Source organism: Musca autumnalis, unplaced genomic scaffold, assembly GCF_047663935.1.
Source record: "Musca autumnalis isolate F117 unplaced genomic scaffold, ASM4766393v1 scaffold_3, whole genome shotgun sequence".
NCBI lineage: Eukaryota > Metazoa > Arthropoda > Insecta > Diptera > Muscidae > Musca > Musca autumnalis.
In genome coordinates, this window is record NW_027411866.1 from 185,323,158 (window position 1) to 185,346,587 (window position 23,430).

At 29.1% G+C, this 23,430-nt stretch overlaps 1 protein-coding gene across 6 annotated transcripts in view; it reads right to left on the reverse strand.

Moving 5' to 3' along the window:
* Window positions 1-21,998, reverse strand: part of ovo (transcriptional regulator ovo) — an 88,659-nt gene extending 66,661 nt beyond the window's left edge. For 4 of the 6 annotated variants that reach the window (XM_073975991.1, XM_073975986.1, XM_073975990.1 and 1 more), the window contains exon 1: window positions 20,221-21,992. In XM_073975991.1, coding sequence (XP_073832092.1) covers window positions 20,221-20,965 — 745 coding nt within the window. In that variant the 5' untranslated portion in view covers window positions 20,966-21,992. Of the gene's footprint in view, window positions 1-20,220 lie in introns of all 6 variants that reach the window. The other 2 variants (XM_073975989.1, XM_073975985.1) reach the window with 1 other exon arrangement.
* Between the last annotated feature and the right edge of the window lie 1,432 nt (window positions 21,999-23,430).

The following is a 23,430-nucleotide window of genomic DNA, read 5'->3' on the forward strand; positions in this document are numbered from 1 at the left end:
AATTGTTAAACTAATTTGATTAAGACTAAAAGTTAGTTAAATGGTCATAAAAAGAAGAAGAAGAAGAAGAAGAAAAAAAAAACAACACAGGTGCAATTGATGAAACCCCTAGGCCTGCTCGATAGATAAACAATAAATAATCAAACAACCCTCTAGCAGCTATTTTGTAGGACTTTCTTTTCTAAAAAATATTTTATTTCTTCCTTCGGAAGAGAATGTCTTGCTCTATTTCTTTTGTAACGTAAAAATGTATTGAAGAAAATTAAACATATGCCCTGCAAATAAGAAAATATAATTTCCGCTAATATATTTTTTACTACCCCCTTCCTTTGGTTATCATTAAAACAATAAAAAAAGAAATGCCAAATATATTTTTGCCAACTTCCTGTTGTGTAGTGTGTATGAAGGATTATTTTACTTGCAGGAAAACAACAGTTATTTCTCCTTAAGGATATGTCAAAACAAGAAGAACAATTGTTTGGTATAAAAAAGCAGAGAAGAATTCTAAAGAAAGAATGGAAAAGAACGTTACTTTACGTTGCAGATGTTACAATTGTTCTGGTTCAATAAGATGGAGATAACTAGAAGGACGAAATAAATAGGGGGTTATTTTGTTTCAATTGAGAATAACATTTTTCAAGGAGTTCAAGGAACTCTTTTTTCAAACTTCAAAATAGGGATAGGTAAGACGACTTGGAATTAATCGATTACTCTATATATTGCTTTGATGGAGAAAATAGAAAATACCATTGATTTTCCTACTAATGATTTTTGCATCGACATCGAAGGAGCGTTCAACAACGTCAGCACCGAAACGCTAATCCACTCCTTAGACGAGTTTCAGGTAAACCGGGCCTTGAGGCACTGGATAGACCACATGCTGGATAAGCTGCGCGCTACAAGACGTAACAAAAAGAGACAAAGTTGGTCAGGGGACGCCTCAGGGAGGAATACTATCACCTCTCCTATGGGTTACCACCATAAATAGTCTACTAAGGATCTTAACCGACGAAGGATTTGAACCCATCTGCTATGCAGACGACGTTATAATACTTCTTAGGGGAAAGAATCTAAATATAGAAATAAAGAATCTAAATATAGAGCCGAAACGGCTCTAAAAATAGCATACAACTGGGCTAGACCGAGAGGTCTAAATGTCAACCCGGAAAAAACAGAATTATGACTATTCACTAGGAAAACGAAAATAGGAGCTTACGAAGAACCCGTTTTCCTAGATAAGATGATAAACATTTCTCCAACAATTAAGTACCTGGGAGTAATTCTAGACAGGAAACTTAAATGGAGAGACCATATTCAGGAAAGGGCTAATAAAGCCCACAGATGTTGGTCAACCTGCAGAAGAGCTATAGGCTCAAAATGGGGTTTCAATCCTAGGATGACACACTGGTTATACAGAAGCGTAATTAGACCGATTCTAACTTACGCTTCTGTGGTATGGTGGACAGCTACGGACAAGAAATGCAACGTAAAAGTACTGAAAAAAGTCCAAAGAACGTGCTGCTTAAGTATTAGCGGGGCAATGAGGACTTATTTGTCCACCCAATAGAAATTCAGGTAAGGTATGAGGCAGCCATCGCAGCTATAAGACTTAAGTCGATGAGCGAGTGGATCGTAAGAGACCACCAAACATACCACCAAAGCATATTACAGGTTACAACGGGTGAGTCAATATATCATTTTGTATCAGACCGTATACCTGAAACAATTGAATCCGTCTTGTGTGAAATTTTAATACCAGACAGGGACATGTAGATCGATGGAACCCTGGAACGGATGCCAACTGGAAGCTGTGGTTTCACAGATGGGGCCGTTCTAGGGGGGAGAACGGGTCTGGGTCTATATATCGAAGACCAGGAAACTAGAATCTCCTTTCGACTGCCGGATCATAATACGATCCTACAGGCCGAAATCCGAGCGATCACAGAGTGTCTGAACTGGTTTAAAGCTAACACAAGGCCAATCACTGTAAACATCCTAACGGACAGTAAAGCAGCAATTAAAGCAATAACAAGCAAGACGGTGAAATCAAAAACTGTCCTGCAGTGTAAAAAATCAATCAACGACTACTCCCACCATGGTTCTGTTAACATTATATGGGTACCAGGACATAAAGGGATTAGGGGTAACGAGATAGCCAACTCCTTGGCAAGGCAAGCCAGAGAGCATGCTACGATAAGCCTAGATAATGCTAAGCCTTTAAAAGCGGCGCGTCTAGAGTTAAGAGCATGGGCAGAAAACGCCCATACATCCCTCTGGAATACTGAAGAGAAAGGGAAAAATACAAAAATCCTCTGGGGAAACCCTTCAAATGAGTAAAAAAGACATTAGTAGACTGACAGGCATCCTTACAGGCCACCTAGGGCTACAAGCACACCTGCACAAAATCGGTTGTGCAGAAAGCAGCGAATGCAGAGCATGCGGAGAGAACGACGAAACGTTGGAACACTATCTCTGTCATTGCCCAGCCTTCGCGACGCTAAGAAACCAATTTCTAGGAAATAACACTATACTAGAACTCCACCAAATTAGGGCAAGCGAGTTCAAAAACATAAGAGATTATGTCAATGGCACAGAATTTCTTAACTAATAAATTTAAATAAATTAAGCAATAAAAAATTGATTCCCCTTAGGCTTCCGAAATTAGAGCGCACAACAGGCCTATACTGGCTTAAGTGTATGCCCCATACGGGCATGTGGCGATTCTTATATTCGCCCCTCTTTTCAACCTAACCTAACCTAACCTAATGATTTTTCATAGGACACGTCCTCTGACGCCCTCTATTGGCAAAAAAGGCATTTTAATCGACTTTGAATCGACGAGAACAATGTAAAGTCGATGTTTAACTGATTTGTCAAATCGAATGTTCGAAAATTCGAATTTTTATTCTAAAAAAAACCTGATTTCCAAGGAAAAAATAATTAAAAAAAATAATAAAAAATGATATGTTTAAAAAAATATTTTAAAAATAAAATTGAATTAATAAAAATTTAAATTGTTTGGTATATTTAAAAAATGTTGATCTTAAAATTTAATAAAAATTAAAAAATGAAACTAGAAATAAAATATTTAATTTTTTATTTAAATTTCAAAGCAAAAAAAACTTTTTATTTTAATTTTTTATATATAACAAACTAATTTTTATTTTAAATATAACAAATTAATTTCTATTTTAATCGAATAAAATATTAAACAACAACAATAGGATTAAGCCAGACTTTTTTGAAAAAAGAATAAATGTTATATTTAAAAAAATAAATTAAATAATTAAAAAAGAAGAAATTTATTTGATATATTAAAAATTTTTAAAAATTAAAAAAGAAAATTATTTGTTGTATTAAAAATAAAATACAATATTTTATTCTTTATTTTAATATATAATAAAATATTTTACTTTTTATTTATTTATTTATTTACTTATTTATTTATTTATTTATTTATTTATTCATTTATTCATTATTTATTTATTTATTCATTATTTATTTATTTATTTATTTATTTATTTATTTATTTATTTATTTATTTATTTATTTATTTATTTATTTATTTATTTATTTATTTATTTATTTATTTATTTATTTATTTATTTATTTATTTATTTATTTATTTATTTATTTATTTACTTATTTATTTATTTATTTATTTATTTATTTATTTATTTATTTATTTATTTATTTATTTATTTATTTATTTATTTATTTATTTGTTTATTCATTATTTATTTATTTATTTATTTATTTATTTATTTATTTATTTATTTATTTATTTATTTATTTATTTATTTATTTATTTATTTATTTATTTATTTATTTATTTATTTATTTATTTATTTATTTATTCATTATTTATTTATTTATTTATTTATTTATTTATTTATTTATTTATTTATTTATTTATTTATTTATTTATTTATTTATTTATTTATTTATTTATTTATTTATTTAGTTATTTATTTATTTATTTATTTATTTATTTATTTATTTATTTTTATTTATTTATTTATTTATTTATTTATTTATTTATTTATTTATTTATTTATTTATCTCAGTTAAATGATTTGTTATAACAAAAGACCTAAGAGATAAACTTTTCCTTAGCATTGTTTCTGAAATCTTTTAAAATATTTTGCCAATAATATGGAATTGGAAATAAAAACAAAAGACTTAAGCAAGCAACCTGATTTTTATTACATTTCCAGTGTTTGTTGCTTAAGTCTTTTGTATGTTTTCGTCAAACACTTTTACTTTGTTTTAAATTCAATTTTCGTTTTGAATTAATAAAGAAATTCATGTTTCAATTTTAATTATGTCCTTTTTGTGTTAATTTTCTAAATCTTTTATTTGTTATTTCTACTACCACGAAATCCTTTTAAAAAGAACGCAGACAATTACAATTAACCTTTCAGATTCATTTTTGCAACAATTTCTTTTTGTTTCTTTGGTATTTTTTTGCTTAAAGCGATTACAGTACAGGCACCAAATCTTATTTGCCATCAATTAAGTTACCAGTTACCTGAACTACTAACTCTTTGTTGTATATGTGTTGTTGTTTTTTAAGGAATATTTTGTTTCATTCTGCTCCTTTGTTCCCTGGGCTGGGGACAGGTAAAAATTTCTTTTCAGTTTTTTGTTTAGGAAATAACCTTCACAAAAATCTACAATTCCTTATTTGAAATTGCTTTTAAATGTGTGCGTTTGTTTAAATGTTTGAAGATTTATTCCATAAAACACACAAAAAAATAAATCTTATTTTCATGGATTTTGGGCCCAATTTCATTTAATTTCTGTATGTGTATTAGTTGGATGATGAACAATCAGAAAAAAGGAGCAGCAGCAGAATTCTCCTGGCTTGCTACACAAAAGGCTTTGTTGTTGGAACACACCCTCAAACTCATAAATTTTGTGTGTATTAACAATACAAGCGAGGAGCTCTGCTCTTTCGAAGATTGAAGATTTCTTTAAGGTTATTTTCTTTGATTTTGTTGTGCTAAAGATTTTTGAGTGATGCATTATTTTAACTGAATCATCAGAGCATTGAAATGAAATTTTGCTTGTCTTATTTTCTTTTTTTGGCTGGTTGACGAAATTTTTTATTTAAACCGGTTTTGGTATATATTTCACTTTTGTGTGTGTGTGTCTGTGTAATGTTTTTTTTCTTTCTGTCAAGTTGAAAACGAAAATTCTTGTGTAACCCCATATTCAGTTACTCAACGGGATAATGGATGTTGGTGTTGTGGTTTTTTGTTGTTGGCGGATTTGTATGACTCCTCTGTGTGGTGTGGTGATTTAGATGAAATGATTTTTTTTCGAAACTCTCTTCCAAAATCCATTTCATAAATCAAATTTGTTACACCTTTTAGGTGGAAATAATTTGGGGACTCTTTGTTTGCTTATTGGAGGGGTTTAAAGGATTTTTAATTTTGGAAAGGATTTTGAATGAAACGATGTTTTTCTAAGGCTGACTTGTATATTTTTAAATGGTCCCAGACTTAATGAAATTGTTATTGGCGCTATTTTATTATAATCAACGTCTTAATAATTTTTTGATAATTTTTTAATTGTCTCTTCCCACAAAGAAATTACATTTAAATTATTATCAATTTCCTTTGGAGTTTAAAATTTATATTATTCTATGCTTTGAGGATTACATCATGCCAATGCTGTGGCAAAATTATTCTCAACAGACATTAGAATCATCAAAGCATAAAATAAATTAAATAATTGCAAACCAAGTCGAAAATAAACATCATCACGGAATATGGCATTTATTTAGCAAAAACATTATGAAAGCCACGAATACAACAACAGGCAAGCAAGCTAGCAGACAGAGAGTCAGGAAAATAGAAAAAAAAAAAAAAATAAGAAGAGTTTAAAAAGAAAAATCAAAAGAAGAGGATAATCCACAATAATGGGCAATAAGGAATAAACAAAAAAAATAATAAATAATAATAAATAATATTATTTTTATACAGAAAAAAAATTTAAAAATATTTTTTTCTTATTTTCAGTAATCTTCTTTAATTGCAGTGCAAATGGTTACGTTACGTAATCAATTTTAACATATTTTCAATTAAAATTTTATGTTAATTCGATAAAAGTTTATTGGGAAACATTTAGCTTAGTGCTGCTTGTGTCTTAAGTCTTTTGTTTTAATAAGGAGATGACAGAAATTGACTGGATACGGACCAGGCTTTGGTGTAGGCTAGTCCAAAATATCGTTTTTCACAGAGGATTAAAAATCTCCAGTTTTTTTTCAAAAATTGGTACTAAAGTTTTTTATTTTAATATTTTTTGCAACGCATGTGTCTTAAGTCTTTCGTTGTTATTATAAAACTTCCAATTTTTTTAGTTTAATTTTTTTTTATAAAAATAGACAATATAAAAAATTAAAGTAAAAAATATTGCACGTTTTGTAGAAAAAACGAAAGACTTAAGACACAAGCGTTGCAAAAAATATTTTAATAAAAAACCTCAGTACTATTTTTTGTCCCCACCTCGTTATTATGTTAAAACATGAAAGTTTTTGTTGTTGTTTTTTTTCATTTTGCAAAGTCATTTTTCTCTCTTTTTTATGTGAATATATTTAAGTATGTATTAACATAATACAAACACTTTGGGTGTTTGTTATGTCTGGGATATATGTGAAAGAACGACTGACTGACTGGCTGAGTGCATGGCTGGCTGGTTGGCTGGCTGGCTGCCTGACTTGGCAGGCAATTGCGTGTTGTTAGCTCAGAAGTCTTTTTTGTTTTTTTTGTTGAGATTCTAAGCCAAGCTTATGTTGGGCTTGACTTGGCGTGGCAAAACGTTTTTTATTTCGCTTTTGCTTTAGACATACTCAACCACAAAAGTATAGAACCACGAACCAAAACTACATATATACACAATAATAATTTCCTTGACTTTGGTATGGCTTTGAAAAATGCAGTTTTTTGCACACACACAAAAGCATGTGAGCCGCCAAGGAGCTGAAGCATAAACGAAAATCAGCCACGGCAACAAATAGCAAAATAGATAAGCTTAATGCTGCTTACAGCAAAAACACAATCATGACAATAACCATGGCAAAATGACGATGATGATCATCATCATCTTGATGTTGATCTTCTACAATTATTATTATCATTATTATTATTATTGTTGTTGTTGTTGTTAATATTCCTTTAAGGCTTTAAGACTCAAAACAGCCGTAAACATCTTCACCAGACCATAGAGCATTAAAAAAATGCTTTATATAACTAGTATTCCCTATTGTTGTTTTTGTTGTATTTCTTATCATAGAGCTTCATTGTGTGACAGCCAGCAGCCATCTCTGCAATATTGTTTTTTTTTTTTTAGTTTAGGACTTGGGGTTTGGTGGCAATAAGATTTGGGTGTGTTTGTGACGTTTTTTATTTTGAGAAGTTGTTGTTTTTTCTTTTTGGCTTCTTGGGGGATTCTACCTAACTACCAACTAGCAGATGCAGGCAATGGGGAACAAAATAAAATTTAAAAATTTTATTATGGGAAATTTCAAACTTTTGCAAACTTTTTTTATGGCATAAAGGGTTTGAGCAGGAATGGTAGCCCAAGCTATTGTTAGTGTTATCTGAGCTATAATTATTGGAGAGAATATTTTAAATTTAAATAAAGAAATTTGTTTCTACATTTTAATAGTTCTAAAAGAATCCCAAAGTTGTTGTTTTTGGCAGCTCCCTAAAATGAATTGGATTTTCCTAAAAAAAATTTTCGATAATAAAAATAGAAGCAAAAATTCGATACATTTTGGAGATATTTTCGTGATATTTTCGTGATATTTGAATTAATTCTCTTTCGAGTTGAGCAGTTATGACCTAAGTGGTACACTGTAAAACTAGGAATCCACCGTAGTCCAACACATTCAACACATTCAACCATGAGGTATATTAGAATGTTATTTTTTAGTGGGTGGACGAAGGCTAAGCTTGCAACTAGCAACTAGCATACCAGAAATCATTTGAAAATTTTATATTCGAATTATTTATTTAAATGTTAGTTATTTAATTTCCAACGTTTCCTATAGTTCGACTTGGCTGGTAACCCTATTTTTCAATGCTTTATTACAAATATTTTTTTAAACTATATTTTTGATATTTTTTAAAAACTGTTTGAGGAGCAAGGGAAAAAACGATTTTTGTAATGCTCGAAGGGACCAAAATTCTATGATGTATTTGGTGATGTTTCGAATGACTCAAATATGACCTCAGAAGGACATATTTTGGAGATATTTTCTTAACATTTTATTTATTTATGTATTTATTTATTTATTTATTTATTTATTTATTTATTTATTTTATTATTTATTTATTTACTTATTTATTTATTTATTTATTTATTTACCAACAATTTAGTTTTGACTAGGTGGCTTCAGAAGTGTGAAAGCTTTTTGGAATATTTTTGGAAACTCCCAAAAATATTTGGCGGAACCTATTAGGTTTAGAATGTGTTTTTTATTTTATTATTTTTTTTAATTAATTTGATCTCATAAATAATTTAAATGCATGGAAGGAGAGTGAAAAAGTGAATGTTTTGATAATTTTTAAAAAGCGAAGGGAATCGAGTTTTTTCTAGATTTTTGGAAGGGCCTAATCAGGATTTTTTCTGTGACTTTAAGAAATAGCTTAAAATGTCTTAAGGAGCCTTTAGGGCTTAGAATTACTTGGATAAATATTTTTTTGTTTTTAGAGTTTTTAAGAGGACTTTAAAGACACAACATCTGGATTTTCTAAAGTGTTTTGGGAAGGATTTAATAATGATTTTTGTGGGCCATTAAGAAGACTATAGGCTTATGTTAGGAAGCATGAATTTGTCCACAAAAAATAAAAAATAATAAAAATAAAAAATAAAAAAATAAATATCAATCACGGTGGGCCTTCTTAACTAACTTTAAATGAAAGGTGCTTAAGAAATAGCTTAAAATGTCTTAAGGAGCCTTTAGGGCTTAGAATTACTTGGATAAATATTTTTTTGTTTTTAGAGTTTTAAGAGGACTTTAAAGACACAACATCTGGATTTTCTAAAGTGTTTTGGGAAGGATTTAATAAAGATTTTTGTGGGCCATTAAGAAGACTATAGGCTTATGTTAGGAAGCATGAATTTGTCCACAAAAAATAAAAAATAATAAAAATAAAAAATAAAAAAATAAATATCAATCACGGTGGGCCTTCTTAACTAACTTTAAATGAAAGGTGCGGATTCTGTTCATAGATGAGAAAAATCAAGAAACAAAAAAAAAATCGCCGGAGGGATTTTTAAATAAATCGCGGTCAAAGTTCACATTTTAGGGGTTTTTTTAGGTTTTCATGGTTTTACTTGGAAATGGGTAATGGGACCGTGGAATATGTTGTAACAGTGAAAATTCTCTGCAACATTGACCTTCATGACTTCTTTCTAGGTTTTACCATTTTTGAGATATAGAAGTTCAAATTGGGACAATGCACTGACTGTATCGCCTCCTTATAAAACAATGTCATGTACGGTGGGTGACCTTAACTAGCTTTAACTGAAAACCACTTACATCTGGGAAGTTTTTTGAGGATTCTGAAACAGCAAAATTCATAGATAAGAAAAATAAGAAAAACAAAAACAATTGCCGCAGCGATTTTAAAATAAATCGCGGTCAAAGTTCACATTTTTAGGTTTTTTTTTAGATTTTCAAGATTTTGCTTGGTAGCGGCATGTCCTATCGAAATGGTAGTAAAGAAAATGTTATAGCAGTGAAAATTCTCTACAACATTTTCCTTAGTCCCATTTCGTTAGGACTTGCCGTTTCCAAGCAAAATCCTGGAAACCTAAAATTAACCTAAAAATGTGAACTTTGACCTCGATTTTTTTTTTTAAAAATCTCTGCAACGATTTTTTCTTGTTTTTGAATTTTGGTCATCTATGAATTTTGCTGTTTCAGAATCCGCAAAAAACTTCCCAGGTGTAGGTGGGTTTCATTTAAAGTTAGTTAAGGGCACCGTACATGACATTGTTTTATAAGGAGGCGATACATTCAGTGCATTAACCCAATTTGAACTTCTATATCTCAAAAATGGTAAAACCTAGAAAGAAGTCATAAAGATCAATGTTGTAGAGAATTTTCACTGCTACAACATATTCTTTTATACCTTTACGACATGACTTGCGAGTTCCAAGTAAAACCGCGAAAATCTAAAATAACCCTAAAAATGTGAACTTTGACCGCGATTTATTTGTAAATCCCTTCTGAGATTTTTTTGATGTCTCCCAGGTGTAAGCACCTTTCATTTAAAGACAATTAAGGAGCACGGTGCCACCGTGGTGCAATGGTATGCACACCCGCTGGAGGCCGTGGGTTCGATTCCCAACCCAAACAACATCAAACAATTTTCAACGGTGGCAAAATACCCCTCAGTAATGTTGGCGACATTTCCTGAGTATTTCAGCCATGTAAAACTTCTTTACAAAATTGGTGTCTTAGACACGCCGTTCGGACTCGGCGATAAACTGTAGGTCCCATATAATTGATCTAATATGAATCGGGATGCACTCATTGATATGAGAGAAGTCTCCCCTGTCCCATCTGGGATGTTTGTGGAACAATTACATATAAGGCGCACAGTGCATAGTGATCAGAATCACATGGCCTACCTTCAATGAAAATTTCAAATCAATCCTCGGAATTTTACGCCGAATCGAAAACTCAATTCGTAAGTAAGCGTGCTTTAAAATCATTTTATTTGGAAGGGTTTTTAGAGCTTTTTTACCATTTTCTAACAAAAAAAAAAAAAAATAAATAAATAAATAAATAAATAAATAACCCTCGTAATAGGGTCCTCAAGGATAACCTGTTGTAAAAAATTTAAAACGACCGTAGACACTTCCATTGACTGCATTTGTTACGACTTTTTTTAATTTTTGTAGGACGTACTCGAAAAAGTGCACCGATATAGTTCTGATGAAGAAATATTACGACAAAATTTCAGATAGCTGAAAAATAAATGAAGAAATATTACGACAGAAATTTCACATGGCTGAAATATTTAAGAAATATCGCATACATTATGAGTAGGGAGCATCGAGGTAGCCAAAAGGGCGGCCAAGGTTACTGAGCACCCTTTCCCGTAATTTTTATATTTTAGATATTTTTTGTATATTTTACTGGCAAAAGTTCAAATTTTGTGATTTGAGCTCCTTCGCGAAGTGCTGTTGAGATTTTGTACCGCCGGAAAGAGTGGTGTTATCGTGCCTGGGAATCGAACTCGGCCGTTCCAAAAATATGTTGGTATTTTCAAAGTTTGTTTTATTTATTTTTTTCATGGAAAATGGATTTTGAGCCGGTTGAAGTTTGTTTCTTAAGTCTTTTGTTTCAAATGTGTATTATACCATATTTTCATCCCATGACCGACCTTGTCGGATTGAAATATTTTTTCAAAACAGCAGGATATGTTGTAGAATCGAAAGCAATTTTAAACTAATTTTCAAATTTTTATTTTGTATTTTCATGGAAAATGGATTTTGAGCCGTTTGAAGTTTGTTTCTTAAGTCTTTTGTTTCATATATGTATTATACCATATTTTCATCCTATGATCGACCTTGTCGGATTCAAATATTATTTCTAAACAGCAGGATATGTTGTAGAATCGAAAGCAATTGTAAACAAATTTTCAATTTTTTATTTTCATGGAAAATGCATTTTGAGCCGTGTGAAGTTTGTTTCTTAAGTCTTTTGTTTCAAATGTGTATTATAGCATATTTTTATCCTATGATCCACCTTGTCGGATTGAAATATTATTTCATATGTTGTAGAATCGAAAGCAATTGTAAACAAATTTTCAAATTTTCATTTTATATTTTCATGGAAAATGCATTTTGAGCCGTTTGAAGTTTGTTTCTTAAATCTTTTGTTTTATATATACCATTTCAGATTGAAACCGTTTTTTTCCAACACTGTCAAACCAGCAGGCGGATATCGTAAAAATGTATAGAAACTGTAAACTAATTTTCCTCACTCGCGCAACAGTCTAAACCATTGGTGATCACTTCCTTACGATAGCGTAAAAACATTTGCCATTGCTTAGTAATGGGGAGAGTGTCTTACCACTACTAATACACGAACTATTCTGAGCACCCCTGGTCTAAACTTAATTACAAATGTAATTTCAAACTAATTTCCCCTCAATATGCCAACCGATACAACACCGTTATAATTGAGAAAATAGCTTAATTTATCAGAATATGGTGCTATAACAGAAATCGATTATCTTAATTCAAATTCGTATAAAACTGTAATAATTAAATTTAATATTATAACATTAATCAAAAACACACCTTTAACACTTGTTCTTCAACAAAAATAAGAAACCCTCAAATTCTTACAAATAAAAATAAATTAATTTTCCCCACTAGATTCTTTGTTGAAATTAAGATGTTATCACTTAAACAACAGTTAAAACTTATGTCAGTATCATGCTGTCATTTTAAATTAATAAAATGATTTAATACAAAAACAAAGAATTAAAATAGCCACAACACCATGTTGAGAACTTTCTTTATCTGAAGCGTGAAATTATAATTATAAAGAAAAAATAAAAAAAAACTCTGAAGACAAGGGGTTCTAACATAACTAATTCATTAAGCATCCCCCCACAACGGTTTGAAACAGAAGCTCAGCGGTGGCAAATGGTCACCTGTCTTGAGATGAAAGAAAGCGAAAAGCGTAATATTTCGAATTATTGAAATATAAAATAGTTGGGTTGGAGGTTTCGGTGTGTGATTAAATCACATTTGGTTTGTGATTAATTTCATTATATAAATGTTTGGACATTTGAGGTATGTTAATATCACTGATGATAGCTAAATTTTGTGGTGTTTTGAAATTTATTCAAATATTTTATATTTTGTGTGGGCTGGTTTTTTTGGAAATAACTAAACGATTTATGGTGTAAAATATTTTAAATTCTCTGGGGAATAGAAGGTGTTATTTGTTCTAATGGGTTATCTAGTAACAGCTAGAATGTTGGTAACTGGGTGATTTAGATACATTTTTAAAAGAGCGGAGTTTTGGCATTGGTTAATTAATGAAACCAGTAAAGGCAGGAGTTTTTTTAAAAAGAAATATAATAAATTAATAAAATAAACAAAATATACAATGATTGGTTGGAATACTGTCGTTTGCCCACATTATACTAATGTGTCTCTGTAATTGTAGTTTAGCTTCAAAATTTGAATAAATTTTGCCAACATTACAAAAGCTAAATGAGAAAAAAATCAATAAAAAGAACTCCTGACCAAAAGAAAGTACAAAATCATAAAGTAGATGTAACTTTTTCTCCATATTTCTCTCATTTTTATTTAATATTTCTTTATTCCAAGATTCTCATTCCTAAATCATATAAAAATATTTAGAATTTTTTTCTACGAATTTATTTATTTATTTATGTATTTATTATTTATTTATTTATTTGTTTATTTATTTATTTATTTGTTTTATTTATTTATTTATTTATTTATTTATTTATTTATTTATTTATTTATTTATTTATTTATTTATTTATTTATTTATTTATTTATTTATTTATTATTTATTTATTTATTTATTTATTTATTTATTTATTTATTTATTTATTTATTTATTTATTTATTTATTTATTTATTTATTTATTTATTTATTTATTTATTTATTTATTTATTTATTTATATTTTTTTGTTTATTTCCCTTACATCTTTGTTTATTTGTTTATATAAATATTTTCAACAATTTGTTTATGAGACGTAATAAAACTTAAAATAGACCTCTTCAAGTTGTCTATTTGTTTTAGCCAAACCAATGAAAGTGATTGATAACTTAAAAGTATTTCTCTTAAGTTCTTGTTTTTCTAAAAAAAAACAACAACAAAAATAAATGAAATATCAACATTTTTCTATGGCAATAAATAGCTGTCATATTAACAAAGATTTTGTTTATAATAGCAGCAGTAAACAATTGCCAAGTCCAAACAATTGGTATATATTTCATATTTGAACAACCCACACACAAATCAAAAATTTTGCTTAACAAAATTTTTTAGTTTAAGATTTGCAGCAAGTTGTGTTAACGCTCACACACAAATCACACACAAAATAAATCTAAAAACCCGAATCAAAGATCTTAATAACAAAATGACGTTTTATTAGCCAAAATAATCAAAACAGAAAAAAAGCGCAAAAGATCACGACATATGTTTGCAAGCGTTTCTGTTTCATGTTGTTGCTTTTTTTCTACTTCAAAATCAAGACAATTATCTGTTTTGAGATATGTCACAGTAGTGGTTTTGCGAACACACCCCCCAAAACAAAAAATATCCACATTGTTGTTGATTTGCAAATTACTTATGTTATATAGACTGCTTACATAGGTAGGAGTCAAGTATGATTTTATTTGTTGTTGTTGGTTTTTGTAAATTTCAGTAGTCATTTTGTATTTGCAATAAATACACTTAAACTTTATTGCTGAGGCGTTTTTTGCAAAATTGAGTTTTTTCTTTGGTTTGTGTAGCTCCTAAGGCGGTGTTTTGCTTTGTGATTTTTTTATTTTTTAGACAATATCTCACCATGTGTAGTAAATTATTATATTTTGTTCTAAAAACGTTTTGTTTTTTGTTATCAAGTTTGTTGTTCGATAAAAAGGTGTTAATTTAATTATGGCATAGTCTCAAATGACAGGTCATGTAAATGCCATGTTTGTTGCTTTGTGAGTTTTACGTGTGTGTGTTCTAGTTGGCAAAAAAAAAACAAAAAAAAAAAAAAAATATGCCGCAAAAATATGTAAAATTTTGAACAAAAGACTAAAGCTGAAAATGGAAAAAATTGAGTTATGAAATAAAAAGTTTGTGGCCTAAGTCTTTCGTTTGTAGCAAGGAAAAATTAACATTAATTTGAAAAAATAAAGTATATTTAGGAGGAGGTAAAAATATATAAAATTTGAAACATAAAACCAAATCAGAAATAGGAAAATTGAGTTATGAAATAAAAAGTTTGTTGCTTAAGTCTTTCGTTTGGAATATTATTCCATTAATTTGGAATAATTCAAATAATAATAACAATAATTTCGACCAAAAACCAAAGTAGAAATGGAAAAATTGAATTATGAAATATAAAGTTTGTTGCTGAAGTCTTTAGTTTTGACTTCAATAAAAATCCAATAAAAAGTAAAAATTTGGAAATCAAAAAAAATAATTGGCAGTCTTATGAAGGAAATCAGTTGGAATTTTGAAAAATGTGGTAACTAAGGTACACTACACTGCTGGAAATTGGGTCCTGTGTATGATTCAATATCCTGGCAATACATTGAAAAATTATATAGAAGTTTCAAAAAAAAAAAAAAAAAAATAAAAATAAACTAAAAATGCTAAAAGAGGTGATTGAATTATGAATTACAAAGTTTGTTGCTTAAGTCGTTTGTTTGAAATAAATAAAAATTCCCAATAATTCTGAATACTACAGAAATTTTGAAAGGAGGTAAAAAAATACAAATTAATAAAATATTTTATTAAATTGGAATTTTGAAAAAAGTGGTAACTAAGGTACACTACACTGCTGGAAGTTGGGTCCTGTGTATGATTCAATATCCTGGCAATAAATTGAAAAATTATACACAAGTTTTAACAGAAATCTAAAAATGCCAAAAGAGGGAATTGTATTATGAATTACAAAGTTTGTTGCTTAAGTCGTTTGTTGGAAATAAATAAAAATTCCCATTAATTCTGAATACTACAGAAATATTAAAAGGAGGTAAAAAAAGCAAAAAAAAGGTAAAATAAAAAATTTAAAAAAAATATTTTATTAAGTCCATTGAAATTTTGAAAAAAATTAGCTGTAAGGCCTAATGGAATACTAATTTAATACAAATTAAAAAAATCAATTTTATCCTTTTATTAAGAAAATTTTAATTTTAAAAATCAGTAAGAAAACTTGCTTTTAGCTCATGAAAAAATTTTGTTGTATTTAAGTCAAAATTGTGGAACAAGCTCGAGCTACATTAGAATTATTCCTGGTAGTCTGAACTGAATCATAGCAATACTCTTCAAAACATTTTAATTTCCTCACAAAGTCTTGATAGAAATAAGAAAAAGAACGTTTGTTTGTTTTCAAAAACATTCAATTCATTTCCGTTTCCAGGCAAACAAAAATAGGAATTTGGAAGTAATTTTGGGCGAACTTGGTTTCGAATAGATTTTTTAAAAATTATGTTTAGACATTTTTAACATGGAGTTCAGAGTTCATAAGACATTTTTTGAAAAGCAGAAAAAGCAGTAAAGTAAAGAACGCTTGTTGTCAAAAATATTTAATACATTTCTGTTTCCAATCAAAACAAAAAAAATGGAATTTGGAAATAATTTGAGCGAACTTGGTTTCGATTAGATTTCTTGAAATTATTTTTAGACTTTTTGAAAAGTAGAAAATTAATTTTTTTGTTTTCAATATATTTCCGTTAGAATTTTTTTGGTAGATGAAGTATTTGAACTCAGAAAACACACATTTGGACTTCAAACACATTTTAATTTCCTCCCAAAATGTTGATAGAATTAAAAATAAGAACTTTTGTTTGTTTTCAAAATTATTTAATTCATTTTTGTTTCCAAGCAAACAAAAAAATATGAATGTGGAAGTTATTCGAGCGACCATGTTCGATTCGATTTTTTTCAGAAATAATTTTTAGACCTTTTTTACCATGGACTTTTGAGTTCATAAGACATTTTTTGAAAAGTAGAAAATTAATTTTTTTGTTTTCAATATATTTCCGTTAGAATTTTTTTGGTAGATGACAATTTTTTTAATATTTGTGGACATTTAGAGAATTTTTTTTTAATTTTTTAAAAGTTTTTAATGTTTCTAAAGAATTTGCACTTCCGCAGTTTTAGCCAGAGAATCTTCTGAGTATAAAGTAGATACATATAGCATTCTTAAAACTGAACTCTACAACTTTTGAAAACCTTAGAATTAATTTTGTTAATATTAAAACAATTAAAAATTCTTCGAAGAATATTTTTCTTAAATTTATTCTCTCGCATATATAAAATTTATTTTTTCATGGTAGTCAGAACCTAGGGGGTAACAAGCGCTTTTGGATTTTTAAACCTAAATTGAAGCTGCTTTTTTTGTCAAGATATAGGATAGATAGTTTTTATTTTCAAAGAGAAAAGAATTTTCAGAATTTTTTAAGGGCAGAAAATCAGTTTATTTGATCAATATTTTTCATTTAGAACCTGTTTGGGAAACAATATTTTTTTTTTTATTATTTTTTTAACTTTTAGAAGTTTTCACAATTTGAATATAAACTTTTTTATTTTATTTTTTTTTCTATATTTTAACCTTTTTTTATTTTTGGACTCCAAACATTTTTTTGAAACTTGAGAATAATTTTTCTATATTTTTTGCGTTTTCTGAAAACTCATATTTTTCAAGTTTTTTTTTACATTTTTACATTTTGAGATTTTTTATTTTTGTATATTTTGATAGGATAGATATTTTCAACTTTCAAAAATATTTTATGTTCCTTCAGAATTTCTCATATAGAACAGAATTTATTTTAAGGGTAGAAAAAAGTTTATTTTTGCAATATTTTTCATTTAGAAGCTGTTTGGCAAACAATATTTTTTATTATTTTTTACGTTAAGAGATTTTCGCGTTTTTCTGAAAACTAACGATTTGAATATAAACTTTTTTATTTTATTTTTTTCTATTTTTTAACCTTTTTGTATTTTTGCACTCCTAGAAATTTTTTTGAAACCTAAGAATAATTTTTCTACATAATAATAATAATTTTTTACATTTTGAGATTTTTTATTTTTGTATATTTTGATAGGATAGATATTTTTGAATTTTCAAAAATATGTTATGTTCTTTCAGAATTTTTCATAGAGAACAGAATTTTCAGAATTTTTTTAAAAGTAGAAAAAAGTTTATTTTTGCAATATTTTTCATTTAGAAGCTGTATGGCAATCAATATTTTTTTCATTATTTTTTTGACGTTTAGAGATTTTCACATTTTTCTGAAAACTAACGATTTGAATATAAACTTTTTTTATTTTATTCTATTTTTTAACCTTTTTTATTTTTGGACTCCTTAAAAATTTTTCTATATTTTTGGGTTTTCTGGAAACTAATAGTTTTAAAGGTTTTTTTTACATTTTTAGACTTTTTATTTTTGTATCCCTATATTGAGACGGTTTTTTTTTATTTTTTTTTTTTTGCAGTTAGAATACAAATTTTTAATTTTTGGAATAATTAATAATGTTTGAGAGAAAAATGTAGTATATATTATTAATATTTTTAATTAAAATGTTTTTCTGCCAAAGGACGACATTATCAATATTGTTCAGATTTTTAGAAATTTATTGATCTCGGATTTTTTGCCTATTTGTTTTTTTATTTTTGGATTTATTTCAAATATTTATTACTTATTTTTTTTAGTTTTTTTTTTTTAAATTGAAGACAGATTTTCTAAAAACTTTTTGAAAGTGACATATTTGCTTTGTTTCACAAACGTGATAGAATCTACAAATTTTTACTACGATACAAATTTTTCTTTTATAATATCGAAAAAAGAGTGAAAATTAGTAGACTCTTGCAGTACCGCAACAGACCAATTGTATATTTTTTAAATATGTTTGGTTTGTAGGTTATTCACCAAGGGACGACATTTTCAAAAATTGTCTCATTCTTATTGATTTTATGAGCACGGATTTTTTCTCGTACCCGGAAAACTCAAAATTTGCTCTTGAATTTTTAAATAGTTTTATTATGATAATTTTTAAGACTGAAAGTCACAACTTAAAATGTTTAGCCAATATTTATCCGGATTTTCTAATTTTTTTTAGCTCAGAGATTTTTCAGCCTGGTTTTATTATAATTTTCTGAAAAATCAAAATAGACTTTATTGATTTTTTTAATTTTTGAGAACTCACACTTTGTAATTTTGCTCCATTTTATACGGATTTTTGAAAGAACAACAACATCCAAGAATGGACAGGCATACGTGATGTCATAAATCTGCTAAGCGCATCCAGAAACAGAGAGACTTTTGCCGATATTATAAACAATATTTAATAATTTAAGTATGATAATATAAAACTATTGTAATAATATTCTTATATTTTCATTTTGGTCGCCAACATTCGAAAATCGAATAGGCAAATAAAGAAGAAGAAAGAATCTACAAATTTTTACTACTACAATTTTTTTTTAATTTCAAAAAAAAAAAAAAAAATACTCGTGCAGTACTGGAACAGACCAATTGTATATTCTTTAAGGGCCTATTTCTCTAAGATGATTCGAATACAAATTCGTTCGAACTACTAACAAACTCCTGTTGTTGTAGGAAATTTTATTAAAAATCAAATATTTATCAAATATTTTTCAAAAACAGAAGTTTTGTAGTATTTCGAACGAATTTGTATTTGAATCGTCTTAGTGAAACAGGCCATAAATATTTTTCCTTTGCAGGCTTTTCACCAAGGGACGACCTTATCAAAAATTTTCTCATTATTATTGATTTTATGAGCATGAATTTTTTCTCGTACCCTCAGAACTCAAAATTTGCTCTTAAAATTTTAAATAGTTTTATTATATTAATTTTTAAGACTGGAAATCACACCTTAAAATGTTTGGCCAATATTTAGGAGGATTTTCTAATTTTTTTGAGCTCACAGATTTTTCAGAATGTTTTTTTTAATTTCCAAAAAAATCAAAATAGACTCTTGAATTTTTTTAATTTTTTTTGTAATTGTTGAGAAATCGCACTTTATAATTTTGCTCCATTTTATGCGGATTTTCGAACAAGTGCAAAACTGGGATTTTCCTAATTTTTTCCCAAAAAGACTTTTTCAAACATTTCCTTCCTTAAAATTTTTCATTAGTTCTAAAATATTTTTTTTGTTATGATTTTTATGAGTTGACCAATTTATTCAATTTTTGGTTTTTTTGTTGTTGGCCTTTTTTTGGCCACTTGATAATTTTATGAAAATAATGTTTTATTTTCCACTATTTTCCCTAAGCTTGGTTGAACTCTTCTCAAAAACCCGCAATAATATGCTCCACTTAAAAATTCACATTTCGACCTTTGAGAACAGCTTCTTTAAATCGTTTTCAAATATCCCTATCTGTCTATTCACCTAATAAGTTCCATGCGTGATTCAATAATATTTCTAAAATTGTTGTTTCTTAAATTCTAAAACTTACCTTCATTATTCTCTTCCTTTGAGCTATTACAAGTATCAGTCGTTGTTGCAACATTATCCTTATCATCAATTGTAGTCTCTGGTGTTGGTGGTGATGTTGTTGTTGTTGTCGTCGTCGCCGTCGTCGTTGATACTGGTGACGCCGTAGCTGTTGCTGTAGCTGCTGCTGCTGTCCTTAAATTTCGATGATATTGTTGAAAACGTTTACGTCCCAAATAGGTTAGTGATGATACCAAACTTAATGGCTGTTCTTCATCATCTTCACCCTCATAGTCATCAGCCGCTCGACATTTGGTTAATATTTTTGATGATGTCGACGATGATGAAGTTTTTTTGTGGTGTAAATCTAAAACATTTATGGGTGATTGAGAACGAGACCTGGTCAAACCAAAGGCCTTGTGGGTATCCTCAATATCTTGTTGCCTCTGATGATTGTTTAGGTGTAACGCTTTAAGGGAGTCGGAGGTGGAGGCTATATTTGTTGAATTTGCAGGGGATACTGATGACGAGGAGGAGGAGGAGAGAAAATCTTCCGGTTGTTGGTTAAATGGCTGATGCGGTGTAGGACGTGGTTGATATTGTTGGGGTGATGTGGAACGTTCAAGTTGGCGTTCGCGATCGCGTTTTGGACTTAACGGTGGTACCAAACGATCATCTTCATTTTTGTCTTGTAATAGATTTTGTGATTCCAATAGACGTTGTTGCTGCTGATGCAGGCGATTTTTAATTAAGAAAATTTTAGGCATTGTGCTGAGATGTTGGAATTTTATTTAAAATTGTTTTGTTTTTTTTTCGCAAAATTTTCACTTTAGTTTTAGTTTAGGTGGGATTTGTTGCTCATGTAATTTTTCAATTTTGTTTTTTTTTTTCTTTTCAACAGCTTTAGCAATTAACACTAATCCTTGGCGTGTTGGATTGCTAAAATACTGTCAACACTTGGGGTTTTTGGTTTTCATGCAAAATTTTTTGTTTATTTTATTTAAATTTATTTTTTGTCATTTTGTGTTTGTGTTTTTTTTTTTAATTTTTTGTCACTAATCTTTCCATTGGAAAAATTTTAATTTGCACATTTTTTTAGTTTTTTTTGCTTTGAATTTCCTTTTTTAATATTAAAGAATTTTTCTTTTTTTTGTAATTTATTTTTAAAATTCTTATTGGTTTATTTTTAATTTTATTTTTTTGTTTTTTGTAAAAAAAATTATTTTTCCATTCTTAACTTAGAATTCTTTTTTTTCCTCTTTAGACCATTTCTTGTTCTTTAGAAAATTTCAGAATTTTTTTTTTTCTTTCTTGTCTTGTGTTTGTGTTATGTGGTAAAAGAAAAACGCGTGTATCCTCTATGACGGTTCATCTCTTACTAAACGAACGGATCTAGTGTCTATTCACACACGGTGCACCGCACAATAAACACGGTTAGTTAGAGTTCCACTGGTCTTGTTGTTGTTGTTACTATACACCTCTACGTTATTTTTGTTGTTGTTTCTACCGTCTTCTTCACTTGTTAACAGTTCCGTTGCGTTTCTTCCAAGTATTGTGTGGTTTTATGTTTGCAGGTCCAGGTGTATGGGTGTGTATGTGCGAGTCTTAAGTCATAACAACCAGCCAGAGAGAGAGAGCGTTACGAATGCCCACTTCTACTTTTGTGAGAGCAGTATAAGGAACCGATCTTAGAAATACTAAACCGAAAAAAACAACACCAACAATGATTGTGCGAACACCGCTTTAGTGCAAAACAACCGTAAGCCGCGTTGTTGCCAAGAGTAACGTTTCAAAAGGAATGACGATCGCTGGCATTTGGAGAGTCCAACAAACGGCAATTAAAGTGTGAACCTGGACTCACAATTCACAACACTCATGCAAGGCCCCTACACAAGTTAATGGTGGCTCCAAAACCCCCCAAAAGATTCTAGGCTCTCTTTTCAAATTTATTTCACTCTCCAACTCTCCAGGTTTTTTTACGTTTGGTACTGGTATTGGTCTCTGCCTCAGCATTATAGCTGTTTGTAATTCGCTTTCAGTGTTCGCATACTAACTTACTTTTGCTGGAATATGCCGTTGTTGTTGTTGCTACAATATTTTTTGCCATTTTAGTGGGGTTCTGCAAAAGCAACGGTTTTACCTGCTGTCAGCTACATACAACGTTTGTTTAACGCTGCCGCTAACATCAATGGATGGTTGGTTCCATCTCTCTCTGCTTCTCTGGGGTTCCTTAAATATGTTTATTTGTTTGTTTGCTTATTCGTTTGTTTTTATTATTTTACAGAGATAGCCGTATTGAGCTCCCAGAGATCTATCTCAAACATGCATACATCTGTATAATTTCTTCTCAGAGTATTTTCAGGTTGTATAGTATTTGTTTTAGGCTTATGCTCTCACATAACGTTTCTCATGCAGTTTTGTTCAGTTCATTGTGTATATGTGTGTGTCTACTAACCGACAAAAATAACAACAACTACATGATCAGCAAATATCTTAGCCTTAGCCAAAGACTCTACCAAAGTCAAGGTAGAGGTAACTCTAACAAAAACAACATTAAATTTTGCCGGTTTTTTCTTCTTCTTCTTCTGGTTCGTCATTGTCGTAGTTTGTTTCTCAAACAAGTTGTGGTGCATTGCAATAGCTGCTGCACACAGGTAAATGCATGGTGTTTGGGTAGCTTTGTTGATGTCTTCTGCAGAAATACATACACCATGGATGGATATAGGGTTTTGCATTTTTCTTCACATTGGTATAGGTGGCTTAAATAACGCTCTTGACTCTGAAAACTAACTAACTAACGATGGCGGTAGTTTTTTTGGTAAGCATTGTCTCAATTTTTTATTGCATTTTAAATGCATTTTGATGTATCGGTTTATGGTGACAATGATGATGATGATGATGGTGGTGGTGTTGTTGTTGATGACAACAACAATCATAAAAACAACAATAATAATGATGTCTGCTTCTATATTTTTGGTGAATTTAATGTTTTTTGCTTTTGTGAAATGTTTTTTTTTTCTTTCAAACACTTGCCATCATGTTTGTTGCTTAAGTCTTTTGTTTTTTTCTTCTTGGACATCAGAACCAATGCAATTCAAAGTTTTTTTAATACACCCTCTGCCTAGTATCTATTTTACTAACTTTTATTACTTGTTATAGTTTTTATTTACCTTATCTCTTTTCGAGAATCGCAACCGATTTCTACTACTGCCTTAAAATCAATTTAGATAAT